The sequence below is a fragment of the Opisthocomus hoazin genome, chromosome 4, assembly GCF_030867145.1.
Source record: "Opisthocomus hoazin isolate bOpiHoa1 chromosome 4, bOpiHoa1.hap1, whole genome shotgun sequence".
In the NCBI taxonomy this organism is placed as follows: domain Eukaryota; kingdom Metazoa; phylum Chordata; class Aves; order Opisthocomiformes; family Opisthocomidae; genus Opisthocomus; species Opisthocomus hoazin.
The window spans coordinates 6,316,785-6,334,486 of NC_134417.1; the positions used below are offsets into that span (position 1 = coordinate 6,316,785).

General features: G+C 48.5%; 2 protein-coding genes across 6 annotated transcripts; one reads left to right on the forward strand and one right to left on the reverse strand.

The window, feature by feature from the left end:
• Positions 1–3,480: 3,480 nt before the first annotated feature.
• On the reverse strand, positions 3,481–9,118 carry FBXO45 (F-box protein 45). The gene is made up of 3 exons (XM_075417724.1): positions 8,852–9,118; positions 8,086–8,442; positions 3,481–6,026 (listed from the first exon to the last, which is right to left on the reverse strand). The coding sequence occupies exons 1-3, from the start codon at positions 9,116–9,118 to the stop codon at positions 5,841–5,843; spliced, it is 810 nt and encodes a 269-aa protein (XP_075273839.1). The 3' UTR covers positions 3,481–5,840.
• Positions 9,119–9,312: 194 nt separating this feature from the next.
• Positions 9,313–15,147, forward strand: WDR53 (WD repeat domain 53). Of its 5 annotated transcripts, none has more exons than XM_075417726.1 (4): positions 9,352–9,528; positions 10,106–10,396; positions 10,621–11,112; positions 13,839–15,147. In XM_075417726.1, the coding sequence occupies exons 3-4, from the start codon at positions 10,636–10,638 to the stop codon at positions 14,424–14,426; spliced, it is 1,065 nt and encodes a 354-aa protein (XP_075273841.1). In that variant the 5' UTR covers positions 9,352–9,528; positions 10,106–10,396; positions 10,621–10,635; the 3' UTR covers positions 14,427–15,147. The 5 variants fall into 5 exon arrangements, with proteins under 5 accessions (XP_075273844.1, XP_075273841.1, XP_075273840.1 ...); XM_075417725.1 differs by having other exon boundaries at positions 10,125–10,396; XM_075417729.1 differs by lacking the exons at positions 9,352–9,528; positions 10,106–10,396 and adding an exon at positions 9,313–9,334.
• Positions 15,148–17,702: the final 2,555 nt, after the last annotated feature.

A 17,702-nucleotide genomic window follows, 5' to 3' on the forward strand; every position in this document is an offset into this window, starting at 1 on the left:
TCTCCAGTCACTGAAGTCTTTCTTGCAGCCGAAGCTGCGACCAGCAGTTTGTCACCTGTAAGCAGGTACCGTGGAGGTACTGTGGATGGAGCACAGCCCACATCCCGCTCGCTCGCAGATTTAACACATTATGGAGCTACGGAGAGTCTAGGGAGAGGTCACACACAGAGCACACCCACTTGGGTTGAAAATAGGTCTGTGCTTCCTGTTATTGATCAGGTTTTGGCTTGCTTCGATTTTCAACTCACCTGCTGCAAACCGAAGCTGACGCCCTGCTTTAAACCAAGGCACCAGGAGAGAAGGATGCCAGCATGCCTTGCTGCAGGTAGGTAACCAAGCTTGAATGTTTGTAAAAGAATGGCATTTTGTAGCTGCAGCACACACACTGTTGTAAACCAGCTGTTTTCACATCCGTCCCTGGCTTTGGAGCGTGCCTCTAAAGATGCGGAGACTGCGCTGTGCAAATGAGAGCAGGTTTGTAGCCTGAAATCAGAAGTTCAAGAAAGGACAATAAAATTAGAAAAAAAAAAACAAAAACACTTTGCAAAACGCACAGTAAAACACTTGGAGACACAGCACCCATCCTGAGCAGCACAACAGCGTAGAGATGTAAAGGTGATGTGTCCCAGGACGGTCACTCATTTACACGCCCAGCAACACGCCCGCTGTTTCTGGGTAAAATTCCTGAAGGTTCAAGCTCCAGAAACTGGGAGCTCAGAAGATCAGACACTACATAAAGGGCAAGAACAGGCAAGGTTATACCTCCCTACGCTTCCCCATTCAAACACTGCCTGCAGGTAAATATATAGCTTTTAACACAGGTAGAACAATATGAAATCAAGCAAACACAAAACAACCCCAGCTAGTTCACAACACATCTGCAAGCGCAAGCATGGAAGGAAAAATCCAATGCCCTTGTTTGTTGAGCTGGCAAAACTGCAGCAGAATAAACAACTTTTGCTATGCAACGAGTTTTATTTTAAAATCTCTTTTCAATGATTTTGGGGTGGGTTTTTTTTAACTGCACTGGAACTTTTTTTTTTAAATAATCTTTTGATGACATCGCTATTTCCTGATCACAAATGTCTGAGAGGAGGAAAAGCAAGTCCAGGTAAAAGCAGACTGGTAAGTGCCCAACTACAGGGACATCCTCCCGGTCAACAGCAGCGGTGACATTTTGTTTGAGCCTCTCAAATCCCTTTCTGTCTTTTAAGATGATCTCAGAGTCTCCGCTCAGTTCGCTGTCGCTGGAAACAATTTTCTGAACTGCAGAGATTCGCTCAGCCCAATTTCAGGATCGAGGGTTCAAATGAAGAAGTACACTTTAAAAATTCTATGTCCGTTATCCACTTCTCCATGATCACCTGCTGAGTTTTCCTAGTTTGCTGTGTTTCTCCGAAGAGGACAGGAAGCAAACGCTAACGGAGAAGTTTCCACATCAAACATTTATTTTGCACCCCGCTTAGGAAATTCGAAGTCGGGGCTCCCACTGCGCCGTTAACTTTGCCCTCTTGTGGGGAGGTGGGAGAATTCATTGGGAAGTCGCACAACATGTACAGCATCATACAGCGGTACGAAAAAAGCTGCTTGAAGTATAAATTAGCAGGTTCAGCATCACTGCAGGAAAAGCTTTCTGTATTCATTTACTGATTTATTAATTTTCCTTTCAACTAAGTTATACCTTGGGGCAAGGTGGACTCCTATCACTTACAGAAATCAAACACATCACACTCTGAACCATTTAAAAACCTGTTTTTTAAAATGCAAAAAGGATCCTAGAACAGATTTCAATAATGCCATTTTCTGGCTGCAGATTTCGCTGAATGATTTGTATTATGCAAGAACTGGCGCTGTTCTGAAGAACTGCAGCACATATAGCACTTATAGCTGCATTTCTGCCAGCGTCCAGAGCTATTTATAACGTGTAAAGATTTAGCTAGAACTGAAATCTCAGTCTTGAAATACCCAGGTTCAGGAATCACAGAGGGCTGGTTACCTCTCAAATATTTAGAGAAAGTAAGTTTTGTGCAATCAAACTATTATCAGGCCGAGCGTTCTTTTAATTCATCACTGCTGTCATCATCCCAGTGAAAATGGAAGAGGAAAAAAATAGAGGCAGCCGTCTGGAAAACACACCCGTGCGATAAGGAAATTTAAAAATGTAGATCGTCGGTAAGTGGAGAGAAAAGCTGTTCTCTTCCAGCTCGCTGTCGGGTTCAGCGGCAGGCAGAGAAGAACCCAGCCCCATCGGAGGCAGCAGAAGCTCTGCCCACAGGATCAAGGCCATCTGCTCCTGGCTAGTTTTGTCACCAGAAACGTGGCCAAGAAGAACAAAACCAAATGGTGTTGGTTAGTGGAAGGCACACACAGGACTCCCAAAAATGCATGCTCACCACTGCATTTTAAGTGGGAAGAAAACATTTTCAAGACAATATCCCTACCAGGGTGAGTTTCCCATGCCATTGTGATTTCTCAGTTCATTCCAGCAACGCCTCTGTCCTCTTACGGGAAAAGAAGTCACACGACGGCCTCCAGGCCAACACGGCAAGCCACCACCAAAGCTACCAACAGGCTCTGCTCCGAAACAAACGGCCCCATCAGGCTCAGATGTAGAAGTGTGACCAGAGCAGATGACCAACCGTTGAGCTCCCAACAGATTTCACAGCACACTTACAACCACGTGAAATTCTGAGTTTTATTCAAACAATAGCCAAAATGCTCACTTACCAAAAAATAACAGACATCCTGCAGGATTCTGAAGCCGAGACCCATGAATCTGACCAATTTCTGTTACGGGAGCTGTGAACAGTTGATGTTCCTCCTGACCAAAGCAGTTAAATCACTGGTCAGGGTAGGGAAAATACTACAGAGAACAGTTTAGCCGACTCTGACGTACCTCAGGCTACAAAAAGCGATTCTGTATTTTTGGCGAGCCAGCATCAAACCTCTTCGCTCCTGAGGAAGCTCACAGAGATGTCAGCCAAAAGCTCACCGCCTGAAAGCAAATCCTTGATGCAGAGAGTTTGGCAAGCGCGTCAGAGCCCCAACACGGTCTCCTAAAATCATCTAATTCTTCCTAAAAGCACCGAGAAATACTGAACTTCCACGCGGAAAGCTAAAGAAACAGAGAGGAGCCGAGAAGCTGACCAGGGAAGGAGGCCTCGCGGCGCAGCAGCAGGGCAGGGCAGCCGCAGCGGTGAGCACACCACCTCGACCGGAATCGAGAGACCCGCAGCGACCAGGAAGCCTTTCCCCCCGCTGTCACGCGCCAGCAGCCCTGCTGCGGAGGATGACGTTTCCCAGGCGCGGCTGTCAGACCACTGAGGAGTTTTCAAGTCCGCGTTAACCACTCCTCAGATTCTCTTTCCAAGCAGTCAAATCGCACGGTCCCAACACCTCCGTCTTCTTGGTGCACCGAACTGCTACGCCCTGTTTCCTCTGGCCACTCCACGGATGTCTTTACAACAATCCACACCAATATGTCCTTCTGAATTACAGCAGAGTTTATTGTAATATTTTGTACAGCCAGCATTGGTCTCCAGGAATAAGTTATAATCTTACATAAGTGAGTCCCCCCAAACCCACCCCTAAGGAACGCTCAACTTTCAGCATTTCTAATTTAGACGGAAATTATTTATAGGGTAAGACACGGTCTGAAGAATGGAAATCAATTTTAATTTGTGAATAAAACTCCTCGGAAGTTCTCAGGGTTTACTTGCATCTAATTGGATTCATGCACAGAACGCGCAGAGGCTGCATCTCTCAGGACTGCCCCGAGAATACATTCATCTCCGGGACAAGTTTATTTTCTGAAATCGGACGGGGTTTTGCTTCCTTGTCCCCATGGTTCTGCTATGCAGATACACACTTTGCACTCTAGTACAATCAATGCCTGTAACAGATTTTTCCAAAAGGTACTCGTATGCCCATCCCCCTTCATTTATTTGGTTGTTCTCAGCACCACTTCAAACACCTTAATTTCTCACTGTGTATTTTGTTTCTTTAACGCAGCCAAGAGGAACAGACCTCGATATTGCCTTTAAGCAATAAACAACACATAAATAAATACTTTAAAATCCTTTTAAATGGCAGTAACGTCCATACTCTGCTCCAGTGCAGTACTTGGTTATCGACCAGGTAACAATCACTCCAAGGACAGCTTGTCAGCAGCAGACCAGGAGCCTCACTCACCTGCTCTCACCGCTCTCTTCGCATTACTCGAGTGATGGCGGGGGGAAACAAGCAACTGCCCAAGAGGAATCCCCCTCTCTTCCGTGCTCAGAGAATTGCCCGTGTCCAGTATGAAGCAATTCACATCCTCTAGCGCAAATAAAGCAAAAAGAGGTTGTACAAACATTTCCTTCTCCCTCTCTGGAAAGCACGCCCAACTCCGAAACAGTTCAGACAGCTCTGGGAAACACCACCCAGCAAGAAAGGAGAGCCAAGAGCTAGCCACAGGCTCACAGATTTCAGTGCCCTGTTAAAAGGAGCCCTTCTGGGGCTCCCTGCAGACCGTTCGACCTCAGAGAAAGCCCCCCCTCACTACACCCCTCAGCTTCACAGCCGCCCCGGCCTGCGAATGCCGGCACGCCGACACACCAGGGGGATCTGCACATGGCTTTTAGAAAACCGGTGCAAATGAAAAGCCCAGGGACTGAACCTGATCCAGAATCCCCATCAAAGCGTTGGTGAGAGCTTTACTCATCCCAACTGAAAACGGGGCAGTGAGCACTTGGGTACCGGGGCATTTTATTTAACTAAAGAAAGGTTCAGCCAAGTCTGAAAGCCTCACTAAGCTGAAAACAAAGTCTGGGTTCAGAAACCGAATGCTCCTTCCTCACTATTTTGAAACATTTTGCAACGGTGATTAGAAAGTGTAAGAATGCTTTAAAAGTTACTGGTTTTGAGGTTGGAAGGAAGACAAGCTCACTGCTGTGTTGCACCCTCCTCTCCTAAGGGGGCCTGCAAATTTTGGCGAAAGGAAACGTGTGGGGAAAACGTTCTGCGTTTCCTACTGAGAACAAAACTGTTGCTAAAGCTATGGAAACTTTCACAGAAAATGACCCAATGTAGCACCGTACTCCACAAGAGCATCCCAAAATGCTTTACAATACAACAGAAGTACACTTACATGAATGTTATATACCTGTCCAAGGTATATTTTCTGATGCCACGTAGTGGGGGTTTTTTTCCCTTTAAGAAATTATGTCCCAGTTAGAATAAAGCAAACCCTTTCTTTTAACTGTTCTTTTCAATGTGTTCTGTATATACAACCCTTAAAATACACTTAAAAATAGCTGCACACATTTTGTATCGTTATACTAGAGAAGGGCAGTCCAGACAGACCATGCTTCTCAGTATGTTAAAAATTGTAAATAAAACCCAACCAGACTCGCTCTCCTCTGGGACCCGCGTCGGCCCAAAGGAGGGAAGGGAAGGAACAAGCAGTTTTAAAATGGGAGTCTTTCACAAAACACGCTACTTGCAAATCTCGGGTTAATTTCCTCAAGCAGTTTTATGTCAAATCCTTTCTTAAATATCTGAGGTCACGCACTGCCATCTCAGCAATGAAATCTGTTGCAACATGCATGTGTCAGCTTCCCACTCAACCAACTGCAACCCTGAGGATTTTTCTGGCCTGGTAGAAAGAGGAAATGTAACACAATTCCTGAAGTATGGCTGGTCCTCCGTTTCAACACTCCGTGTGATTCCCTCGATGGTTCTTGGACACACACCCACACTTTTTTTGCTTTTCCTGTAATACAAGTTTCCCTCTAACCAACATGCAGACTTCTCCTCCCAGTCATCCGCATCTCGACGTCCCAATGAAACAATCCACGTCATCCATCCAGAGGTTTTCCCAGGTAGACCAAAGTCACTTCCGTGTTACCATACACAGCAGACACTGCTGGATACAGGCAAACTTTTGGCAGTCCTCTGAAGGCAACTCCCAAGAACTCATAGCCCCTCTCAAACGCTAATGTTTTGTCTTCCATGTCCAGGATAACTCGAATCCTTTCACCTATCTGGAAACAGAGATGGGGTGGGGGGATAAAAAAAAATACATAGAAGGAATCAGCATATTCAAATGGAGACAGGAAAATAAAACATAGCCCATGTATAACACAGCAGGTAATCGTAAAGCAAGGCTTTCCTGTTTCTCATGACTGCATTACCTTCCCAACGGGAATTTCTCAATTTTGCTCAAATGCAGTCAGATCCCGAGTACCTCTGCTCCCGTTTCCAGTGGGCAGCCTGTACCTAACCACCTACACCATAATAAACGTAACCCTTCTCCTATGAACCTTGCGAGAGCACCAAGAGTGAGCGCACTACGTGCCACGTGCTTCAGAATACTGCAGAGTTTTGGAAACTTTGCAAGGGCCTCCAAGCTACCTGAATCTGTATTTAGCTGTTGCTATTGCTGAGCAGTAATCGATCTGGAAAGAGCAATTTTAAAGACAATGAATTTGTTTTAGAAAAGCAAGTGCCACGTACAAAATATACCAGAGCAGGCTACTGATTACGCAGGTGCTGTTGCTGACAGAGGTATTCCTTCACCAAGGCAGAAGGAAATTCTAGTGCAAAGCTTAGGAAAATAAGCATGCAAAACCTCATATATATATATACATATGTACATATACACACACATACATACACAGACATACATGAGTGAGACCAACACTAAACACAGCGAGAGACTGGGATCTGGGCACGCACAGTGCTCCCTGCATTTATCTAGTGCGCGTTATTTCAGACATAAATACAAGTCCCAGGCAGCAGCAGCAAGCACAGCAGGACACCGCACAAACTTCTGATTGTTCACCAGCCAGCCCAAACGCTGGGGATTTCTCCCAGCCAGCGCGTTTTTCTTCTCACCAACACGAACACACACGTGTGTTTCCTTGAAGCGTATTTTCTATGAGCAGATCAGTGTACGCACCTCACCAAACACAAAACACTCCATAGGATCACTGATTTCAGCTCTCACCAGTTTTTACAGAGAAAGCAGAGACTGCTTTCTCCCTCGAGTCCCCACGTGAGCTGGAGACTCTTGGCTTCAGAACCTTTCCTCACCCTGCTGCTGCAGAAAGGCCTAAACAAGGACAACAGAAAGCAACCACACAGGATCGAGCCTGGGAAGTGCCGACCCCATTTGCACGTTAGGAAATACGCAAATAGAGACAGAACTAAATCTCTTTAACCACACTAATTTTAGGGATTGTTTGCAAAAAATGGCAGGTATAACCTTCAGACAGAATTAAGTGCTTGGCGGTAAACTTTTACATGAAATTGAGAAATACCAGATACAAGTTCCTATGCAGATCTTCACCAACGACTGAAACATAAGCCAACACTTGTACAAAGCCATGGCACTACGAGACGGAAACTCTAATGCACACAGCTTAAGTGGTAACGCAAGGAAATCCAGCAGTCAAACTGCAGTTGTGTGAGCAGCCAGAAGAACGAGACAACCACTTCGATAGGGACAAAAAGGTGGAACGGCACTGGCTCTTTAATAACCTGAAATTATCTGAACATCGCATCCCAGCATCCCAGCCAAGGGATGTCGCCTACGGAGGGCTGCCAGCGAGCCAACAAGCAGCACTCAGCACCGCTGCAGTTTTTGCAGGAACACTCTTACCTAAGCACTAACCTCAGCTCACACTGCCACAGAACAAAAGGGTAAAACACCACAGACATTCACCTTGCTGTTGGGCAAGTCGTTACTTCAGAAGGCTACAACAGTCTTCCCAGATTTTATTGCAAAAAGCAACATGATGTCTAAACAGACACCCGTGGAACATGCTTCACACTCAGAATCTGAAATAAAACGGGGGAAACAACTGCGGGTCAGGTGCACTGAACACCACACACAGGTGTAGACTGAGGAACCAGAAAATGAAAGGGGAAAAGCCTCACAAGACAGAATCCTTTGCCTTCTGCAGGGAAGGCAGAGACACCCTTCGGTGGGCACTCGGGAGCAATTCAGCAGACAGCCAGGACACGCACAGGAAGAGGTTCCTGACGGCCAGCCACCGTCAGACACGATGGAGCTTCCAGCCCACGCCAAGCCCCTCTCACCTGGTATTTGGGTGCATTATTGCACTGGGGGAAACTGCCGTTCACCTCGCCGTTATGCAGCAAGTTATTGTCCACCAGGTTCCAGCCCCAACTCTGGTCGTCGCTCCCCAGCAGGGCCACGTAACCCTGGCACTGCATGGCCGCCCGCTTCGTGGCGATGCCGATGACGGCCACGGTGCCCAGCGGGCCCTCCCACCACACCTCCCAGGCGTGCCGGCCCTCGCTGAACCCGATCTTGGTCCGCGCCCCGTCCGTGCTCTGGGCGATGGGGTTACGGTGCAGCGTGAAGCCGTTCTTCTTGATGTAGACGTTCCGCGAGCAGTCATTGGTGCTGAAGGCGTGGTGGAAGGCACGGACCTGGGCGAGGAGGGGAAGAAGGAGGGTGGCGGGGAGATAAAATCCTGTCACGTTTTTCAGGCCCCCAACTTGGTTGCAAGTGGTGGGTGGGCCGAGCGGCTGGGGGGGTGTCCCTCAGGGGCTGGGGGGTGTCCCCGAGGAGCTGGGGGTGTCCCCGAGGGGCTGGGGGGTGTCCCTGAGGGGCTGGGGGGTGTCCCTGAGGGGCTTGGGGGGGTGCCCCTGAGGGGCTGGGGGGGTGTCCCTCAGGCGTTGGCGGGTGTCCCTGAGAAGCAGTGGGGGGTGTCCCCGAGGGGCTGGGGGATGTCCCTGAGAGGCTGGGGGGGGGGAAATGTTCCCGAGGGGCAGCGGGGAGGTGTCCCTGAGGGGCTGGGGGTGTCCCTGAGGGGCAGTGGGGGGGTCCCGGGCTCACCTTGCCCTTGTAGGTGGGCACGTTGCAGAGGATGTCGGTGCGCAGGGCCTCCTCCGCCAGGCAGCGGGCCGCCAAGCTGCGCCACACCTCGCTGTTCTCGTCGCCGTGCAGGACGTGGTGCCACAGCTTGCAGACCAGCGCGCAGCTCCTCAGCTCCCGCAGCTCCAGGTAGGAGAAGACCAGCTCCAGCACCCGCCCCGGCAGCCGCCAGCCCGGCCCGCCCGCCGCCCCCCCCCCTCCTACCCCGCCACCGGGGCCAGCCGCCATCGCCCCCCTGCCCCTCCCCGAGCGCCCGGCGGGCCGGGACGCGGGGGTCGCGCCGCCCCTCCCCTCGCCGGCGGCAGCGGTGGCGGCGGGCCCCGGGCCCAGCGCGCTCCCGCCCAAGGCGCCTCACGGCGAGGGGGCGCGCGCGCCCGGCGCCGCCATGCCAGCCACGGGCAGCCCGCCCCGCCCGGCGCGCATGCGCGGGAGCGGCCGGCAGAGGTGAGGCGAGGCGAGGCGGCGCCGGGGGTCTGGCGGGGGGGGGCCGGCGGGGAGGTCGCCCGCTTCCTGCCCTCCCCCGCCGCGGGGCTGCCCTCCGAGCGGCCGGGAGCTGGGCCTGCCGGGGCGAGGGGCGGCGGGAGCGGGCAGCCAGGAGAAGTCCGCTCGGTTGGCGGAGCGGCGGGCCGCGGGGTGAGGTGAGCGGCGCTTCCCGCGGGCCGGTGGAATCCGCGGGGCTGAAATGTTCCTGCTGGGGTGAAGGGGTTGCGGCTGCTCCTCAGGCCAGGCTCGGCAACAGCCACACGCGAAACGCAAGGTGGTAAAAAAAAAAAAACAACTCAAAAAGCAACCCTTTGTCGCCCACAATGCCCTTTATCGCCCATAAAACCATGGCGTGAAGGCAGCGAGGCGGCCGCCGGGGCCTGGCCCGGGACAGCCACCGCTCGGTCCCGCACGCCCCGCGCTGCCGTCCGCGCCCGTGCCCGGGCATTCGCGCTGCTTCTCCCCCGCAGCGTGCTGTCTCTCCAAGACCTGTTGTGCTTTTGTGTCACTCGGGTTTATCCCCCCCCCCCGCTTCGCTTTCTGCTGACTGGGTCCCCCCAACAGACCCGTCACGCGGGCTGCTGCGGGCCCGGAGCACGGGGAGCTGGGTGGGCGCGCTCTGAGCGGCACACACGCACAAGAGCTTAAAATTGATTCACCCAGATGGCTGCTTTTAAACCATACTTAAGGCAACCGCTTTCAGCGTTAACCGGTTTATCCCACTCTCACCAGCACGAGTTTCTCGCTCCAGGTGTTGCGGGAGTGCTTTACAAGCTGATGTTAGGTGCTGACCACCCAGCACCCGGGCAGCTGGAGGACAGACGGATGTCCGCGCGCGCTCTCACCCCAGTGGGAACAATGGGACTTCTCTGCAGACGGACTTTACCAGTTTGCCGTCTTCCCCTTGCTCCAAGTGTGTCCCACTGGGAACCATGCTGCTGCTTTGTCAGGCACGCTGTGTCCTTCCGTGCTGCAAGGAAGCAGCCCCGTCAGAGCAGCAGATCTGGTCCATGTGCTGCACAGGTACGCGTCCCAGCACGGTTGCCGTTCCTCGCTGTCGTGGCTGATGGTGATGTTATTTGAGCCAAAGCTTCATTTTGGTACTGTAGAGATGCCTCTTTTAATTGGACACTAGAGCAGTGTGCATTACAGTCAACGTGATAATCTTGTTGCTTTGATAAGCTTTCCACTGTAATGAGGACCAACACCAGCTCAATTCAAGTTTGGGGTGGTTTTTTTTGTTTCAGACGTGTCCCTGAAACATGGCAGTCAAATGGATCGGTGGGCATTCGTCCTCTATATTGTGCTTGAACGTAAACACCGAAGGGCTGGTGGCTTCAGGCGCGGAGAGAGGCGAGCTGACGCTCTGGGATGGGGGAGGCGCTCCGGCAGGACAGCTCCAGCTCCCGAAGGCAGATGATGTGACCTCCGTGGTGTTCTCTCCCTGCCGTCCCACCAGGCTGTACACGTCCCACGGGGAAACGATCAGTTTGCTGGATGTCCGTTCCCTCAGGGAGCCCGTCGAAAGCTTCCACGTGAATGAGGAGGAGATCAACTGCCTCTCGGTGAACGAGACCGAGAGTTTCTTGGCTGCGGCAGATGACTCAGGGGCAATAAAGGTTATGGACTTGGAAAACAAGAAAGTCAGCCGGTCCTTGAGACACTCAAACATCTGCTCTTCTGTTGTCTTTCGACCTCAGAGGCCTCAAAGCCTTGTTTCCTGTGGACTGGACATGCAGGTGATTTGCATACAAGTAGATGGTTATTAGAGAAGTGAAATGGTAATTACCCACCTGTGTAGCGAGGCGCCGGCAGACTTTCACTAAGACTGAGGGTGTGCAGCCTGCAGTCGCCAGAAAGCTAACTATTCTGAAGTAGTTTTGGTGGAGAAACCAAGCATCGAAGCTGTTCGTGCCATTTTCTGCTCAGCAGTTCCTTTTCCTGTCTTTATCTCCCTTAATATTTACAATCTAAAAGTGAGGGGGGTGGAGGGAATTCGCAGTATGGTGCAAAGCTCATGCTCATGCCACATTAGCTGCCTGTCAGCCCCAAACCTAGAAGTTGTCCCTGGTGATCAGTTATGGCTGCGGGCGAAACGCAGGTGATAGTTAGGAAAAGGCAAAATGCTTGAAGCGGACAGAATGCTAGCAAGAATACTTCACCACGGGTAGATAAATAAGGAGAAGTCATTGTTATAGTTTATCTTTTTTCCTGATCAACCTCCTGGATGCGTTGTGTCCTTTGCCTGTTACACTTCTCTGTCCTCATCAAGAGGAAACTTTGCCCTTTGTGTGCCGCTTGTGGAAGCGTTCCAAGAAAAACCGTGCTAGGAATTAATGGAGTCTTGAGTTGCGCTGGCAAAGTTGGCCACCCAGAACACACCTTTTTCAGTAATTTCTTTCCAGGGGTTGAGATCTGACCACATTCCTGGTTTTCCGTGGTTCTAGCAGTGTTAGGATGAAGTTTGCTTTGACAGTGTTGAGCAGTTTCACCCTGTGTTCTTAAAACCGAAGTGCATCTAACCATTAGAACAAACACATGCCGGTATTTCATGTAAGCGGTATTTTTCCATGTTAAAGCCATGGATCATGTGAATTCAGTAAGTATATCTGTCCAAATAGGGACTGACTGATAGAAGTCTGCCAGGTTTAAACTTTGTCAAATTTTCAGAAATTTTCCAAATTTTTTTTTAATAGGTTGACGAAAAGGTGGATGCAGGATTTTAAACGTACTGTGAGAAACTTCTTTTCAGAGGTACCAAAGTGTCAGTCAGGCATAAATGCCCAGCACCTTAGACGGCTGCCTTAATTTCAGGTTCCTAAATTGCAGATTCACAAGCCTGTGGCTGGAAATTTTGTTTATCAGAATTATAAGCATTTACATATGGCTTCTGTCCAAGTGAAATGGTTATTTTTTGTGACTTTGGTTTTAGTATGGTTTACTGTAGCTTGGCAAGTTGGTTTTTAGATGAAGGTTGGTATCCCAAAAGAGTAGGAACTCATTAGTGTGTTTTTGTGCAATGAAGATAACATTTTTCCGCATTTGAGGCTGGCTTCAAGATACATCATTTCACAAAAAGAAGCTGAGCTGCAATACTTTGGAATGCTGTGCTGCAGTACATCTTTGGACAAGTTATGGGCTCTATGAGTATCAAAACATGCTCTGAGCTCGCATGTCTAAGCCTCAGTGAAGCCAGTAGCTGACTAGAACTGAAATTTCGGTTGCTGGAGTTTTTTCAGACGCAGGGAAGCAGGAAAAATTCCATGAGGAAGAACATACTTAGTCTGCAGAAAACTTGTTAGCGCTTGATGAATTCATAAAGCTTTTGCAGTGCTGTCTGTGATGAAAATGGGAGTCTTTGCCTTAAGCATTAGGACCCAACCTCTGTGGTTTTCTCTGCTGTCACAACCCTTGTGGAAAGTTTTCCGTTTCATCGGTAGCAGAGTAGTTTTAATGTAGCAGCAACAGTAGTTGCTAAAACAGAGAAGTGACATGAAACAACATACTTTGGATATCTTAGTGTGACTTTTGTGGCCCGAATTTAAAGACTCCCATACTTCTACTGGAGATTACTAGTGGAGGAATATTTTTATTAATAATAAATTAAAGCTTTGATTAAAAAAGCAAACAGCACACCAGTACTGCGTCAGACTGACTTGTGCTTTCATATCTGTTGGTCTTGAAAATGCTTATTATCAATTCAGATTTGATGAAAGTATTGAGATAATTACTTTTAACTGGCACAGTATAAAACTCTAGTACTTGAATTGATGTATGGTAGATGCAGGATTCATTTGAAGGCACAGTTACTGCATCGTGAGGGACTTGGAGGTAGACTGGCTTTCTAAAAGCACAACGTCCCCCCAGATCTGTCAGGAAAAGCACACCCTACCTTGATATGGTAATAGCACAAACCAGATTATTCATTGGATATAAAAAAGAAAATACATATATGTCTGCTTAAAAATGAGGTCCTGAACTATTGTTTGCCTTTTGCTGTTCCATTTTTCAAACACATTCACAGAAGTGATTATTTTAGGACAAGCGTGTAGCAGAGACAGGACTAAAATTCAGAATGATAATGATCTGTATTCACTGCTCGCTTTTCTGTGTCCCTCCTTTTAAATAATTGATGTGCAATATACGATGATTACTACTGCTGAGATGAATGCAAAAGCATTTAGAACAGCTTTTTCATCCATTTCATGGTCTGAAGGTCTGAGTCATTGACTCTGCTGAGTAGGGCAGCATGAGGGTTTGGAAAGCGTGCTGAAAGATTTGCTGTACTTACCAGGTGAAGTTCAGCCACCCTTCACAACACATCTGCATCTCTTGCACTCATGCATAGTCTTTGCTCTGCTAGAGCAAGAAGTGTAGTTGTTTTTTTTTTTACTGTTAGTGAGAGATCTGATGTTACTTAAAAGCCGAAATGGACGATTTATTGATTCATAAATTTTTTTTAAAGGTTATGCTGTGGAACCTGCAGAAAGCTCGCCCCTTGTGGACCACAAACCTGCAGGAGTGTGAAATGGAGGGAGACAGTCCACAGTCAGCTGCCCAGTTCTTTAACCCGCCGCTTGCGCATTCCCTGTCTGTCGCATCGTGCGGCAACATCTTTGGCTGCGGAGCTCAAGACGGTAAAGTCAGAATATTCAGAGTCACCGGTGTCAAGTTTGAACCTGAGCTGGAGTTTCACGGTCACAGCTTGGGAGTATCGCAGGTCCTCTTTGTGCCAGAAACATACTGGTTGTTGACTGGAGGAAATGACGGGAAGGTCTTGCTCTGGGATGTCAGCAGTGACGTTGGAAAGCAGCAGAAAAGCCCAGCAAAATCTTTCCAGAAAAGGAAGGCCCAAGCATCTGCTTCCACCAGAAAAGATGGGAAGCTCAACAAAGTGGCTTCAGATGAATATGCTAGAGTTTTACCGAAGCTAACCATTGAGCACGGAGAGAAGGTGAACTGGATCTCATGTGCGGAGATCAAAGGCTCCAACAAAGTATTAGTTGCTGATCAAAGTAGTTCTGTATCTGTGTATCCGTTGCCAGAACCTTAGGTACTGAGATGTTTAAAGAAATTTGGGGGGGGAAATCCACTTCTCGGAGAGCTTGAAATGAGTCCAGTTACATCCGCTGACAGGGAGCTGAACAGTGAATCCTGCTGCGTCCTTCGGAAGGGGAAGGGATTTGCTGTGTACTCACACAATACTCATGATGTAACTGGCCTCATGGTCTGTTTTTCAGTGGCTGTTGGTATTCGCTGCAGCAGTTCCTTGCAGGGTTGGCAGTTCGCTTCTTGAATTTAAGTGAAACGGGTTTCAGTAGATTTAGGGGTAATAATAGTTCATGACTAAGCTGATATAATTAAGGTTGGAGGAAGACATGCACGCTAATGGGGACGCCCACGATGCTAAATGAGGATGCTGAGCAGTAATAGAGATGTCATTGGCTGAGCTCCTTGCATTTTGAACTATCGCAGTGCTCCGTTACTCTCCCCATTAAACTGCGTCACAGTTAGCTTAAATTGGCCGTAGTGGAAATATATTTGTCATTAGTTTGTCAGCAGCTGCATGTAAGACTAGAGAAACATCAACTAATGAGTAATCAAATTAGTTTAACTGTCATTGCGAATTGGATTTTTTCACACTGCCGTGAACGAAGGAGCAGGGGAAAATGTTAACATCTGTTTAATGGGTCAGCTGTCTTATGCATTTAGTTGTTTATCCCAGGGAAAAATAACTATTACACTTGTCTTAATAAATGCTTTCTCTCTCGCTGCTCCCTTGTGCTTGTACTCACTCTAATATTGTCAAACTTACCGAAAATTGTGTCAAGAAGTGTATTGCGTACCCCATCACGGGGGGAATACAGAGGGCCAAAGGCACAGCTCCTCCTTACCCAAATACTTTGACTACCTTCCCAAAGCTCTAGAAACACGAGCAGAACTCGGCTTGCTTTGCAGCAAATCTATTAATTTGCAAGTTGAAGTTGAGGAGAATCTAGCTAGGTGTAACTTAGAGAATACACACCAAGTGTAACACGAAGCGTAACTAAGTGAGGAGAATGTAATTAAGGGAATGCTGCAGCTCTTGACATATTCAATTCATGCCGGATATCCCATGGAAAGGACAAATAATTAAAAGAAAACAAGCTTTGTTTTCTCAGGCTGTCCTTAACCTTTCACACAACTGAATGCCTGGTATTGGCTGAAGACTTGCTTCATTGATGTGAGGTTTGTGCTGTCTTCTTTCACTTTTCTGTTACCAGACACACATTATCTATCTATATCTGCCTTCTTTTTTTCTTTTTGACGCAAAAATTTCCACCTCTTTTTTTTGCATACCCAGCTCCTGAAAATCATTAGCCAGTTGTGCTGGCTGTCCATCCTTTATGGGACAGATTCCAACCGTCTTGGTTTAGCTATCCTTCATCCTCAAAGCAGCTCCCTGCAACCAAATAGAACTCATTTTCCTCCAAATATGATTTTACCATCATGCCTTTTAAACAGGAAAAAAAAAAGGCAAAAAACCAACCTGCTTGTACAGCCTTTAACAGCAGGAGACTTTGGCTCAAGACACAAACTGGAGAGCACGATAGCAGAATGAAGCCAAAACGCAGCAAAAAAGTAGAATGGTGTAGGTACCCCCTTTTGTGTCACCTCTAAATTAGTTTTATGTGTGAAGACAGACAGGATCAGTGGGTCAGAGGAAGCGGCCCGGATGTGTAGTCCAGTATGTGATACGTTCATGAGCATGTGTCTGTGCATCTATGGACCTATATTTGGATATACTGTCTATAAAAAGCCTGGGTACAAACAGCAGCAGGAGCCAGATCCCCTGTCCCTGTTGCTGCTGCCTGCTTCAGGAGAGAGGATCAAGCCTGCTCCAGCTTTTATTTCGCCTCTTGGTGTTCTCCAGGAAGATGGCTAAAGCCAGCATCTCTCTGCGCTCCCTGAACGAGACGTTAAACAGGTCGTTGAGGGGTTGTGTTAGCACTGTGCTGTGGGACAGGGAAGGACCAGGGGCGTAGAGGACTGGGCAGGGGAGCGGCGACGAGACTATCTGTTAGCGCAACAAACCTGCGCTTCCCTGGAAATGTTCATGGGTAACAGGGTGTAAAATACCCATGGTGCGTATGTGGGAAGGGAGCGGTTCATGAGCAAACTTGTTTCTCCTTTACTCGCTGGGGAGGGAAGGGGGAGAGAGCCCCAAGCTGCGCCCTTTCCTGAACGCTGTTCTGGCCAGCCTACAAACTGCTGGTGCTGGCGGTTTGCTGCAGGATTTGCACAGTTGCTCCATCGGCAAAGGCCTGTCGCTGCATGAAGCGTTGCTGGGCAATTACGGGAAATTTGGGTTCACGCTCTGCTATGGTCCTGTGGTAAATGGGAGATCGGGAATGAACTTCTGAATTTGGGAAAATGCCTCAGAGTCTGAAGGGTTTAAAGATAAGAAGGAAGTGCTTATCATTAACAAACACCCCCCCCATGACGCTGATTCACCTTCCATTTTCAAAGCCTGTGCTCAGAAGAGAAAAGCTTGGCCAGCAGGTTGATTGGCTTCATGTAAAACAATCCGTCCCAAGCTGCTCCTGCTGGCACCCGTCCACATGTTCAGCTGCAGTGCGACAGCACAGTCACTGGTGGATGGTCTCTGTAACCAGCCGGGCAGACAGCAATTGAGGGATCAGATATAAGCCATGAGAACAGCTCTTCAGGAAAAAGAGTTGAAAAAGGGTCTGGCATTCTCCACAGCTAGAGACAGGCGAGACAGTGTTCCCTCTCAGTGGATTGTCACACGTAGAGTTTCGTATACTACCTTTAAAGGTACTGTGCAAATGGAATCAAGCAAGAAATTTTCAAGTCAGCTCAGGTGTCATACAAATAACTCTGGTTTCCCTGAAGTAAAAATGATCACTCTCTATCAAGAGTATCACACCTGGTGAAATGCAGTACTTCTGTTTGTGAAGTTAATGTTTACAGACTAACGCCAGCTGACAGACTCGGTAAGAAACTGCTCCTCTGGTCAAGATACTAACATTGTTCACCAGCGGCTTTTATGATTCACACAGCAGTAACCGCAAAAAAAGATACTACAGAGCTGACCAGAGAGAGAAACATAAACGCAGGAACCCCTCCTGAAAGAAAAAATGAAAATTAAGTCTGTGGGAAACTGAGTGAAGAAGTGTGCAGCTAACTGGTACCGTGAAGTGAGTGTACAGGGAGAGCTGTGGGGCTCTGCCTTGGCCTGGAAAATAAAGCCAATGTGACAGCTCTAAAGTAATGAAAGATGTCATTTTCTGTGAATGCCCGAAGAGCGGAAATAAGGTTACGCATA

What these genes read in the sequence shown, in the direction of transcription:
- FBXO45 (XM_075417724.1), bottom strand. Translation starts at nt 9,118, where the DNA reads ATGGCGGCTGGCCCCGGTGGCGGGGTAGGAGGGGGGGGGGCGGCGGGC. An exon ending in TGCCCACCTACAAGGGCAAG is followed by an intron (nt 8,443 to 8,851) that starts GTGAGCCCGGGA and finishes CTCCTCGCCCAG; the next exon opens with GTCCGTGCCTTCCACCACGC. An exon ending in ATAATGCACCCAAATACCAG is followed by an intron (nt 6,027 to 8,085) that starts GTGAGAGGGGCT and finishes CTCTGTTTCCAG; the next exon opens with ATAGGTGAAAGGATTCGAGT.
- WDR53 (XM_075417729.1), top strand. Translation starts at nt 10,636, where the DNA reads ATGGCAGTCAAATGGATCGGTGGGCATTCGTCCTCTATATTGTGCTTG. An exon ending in CCTGTGGACTGGACATGCAG is followed by an intron (nt 11,113 to 13,838) that starts GTGATTTGCATA and finishes TTTTTTTTAAAG; the next exon opens with GTTATGCTGTGGAACCTGCA.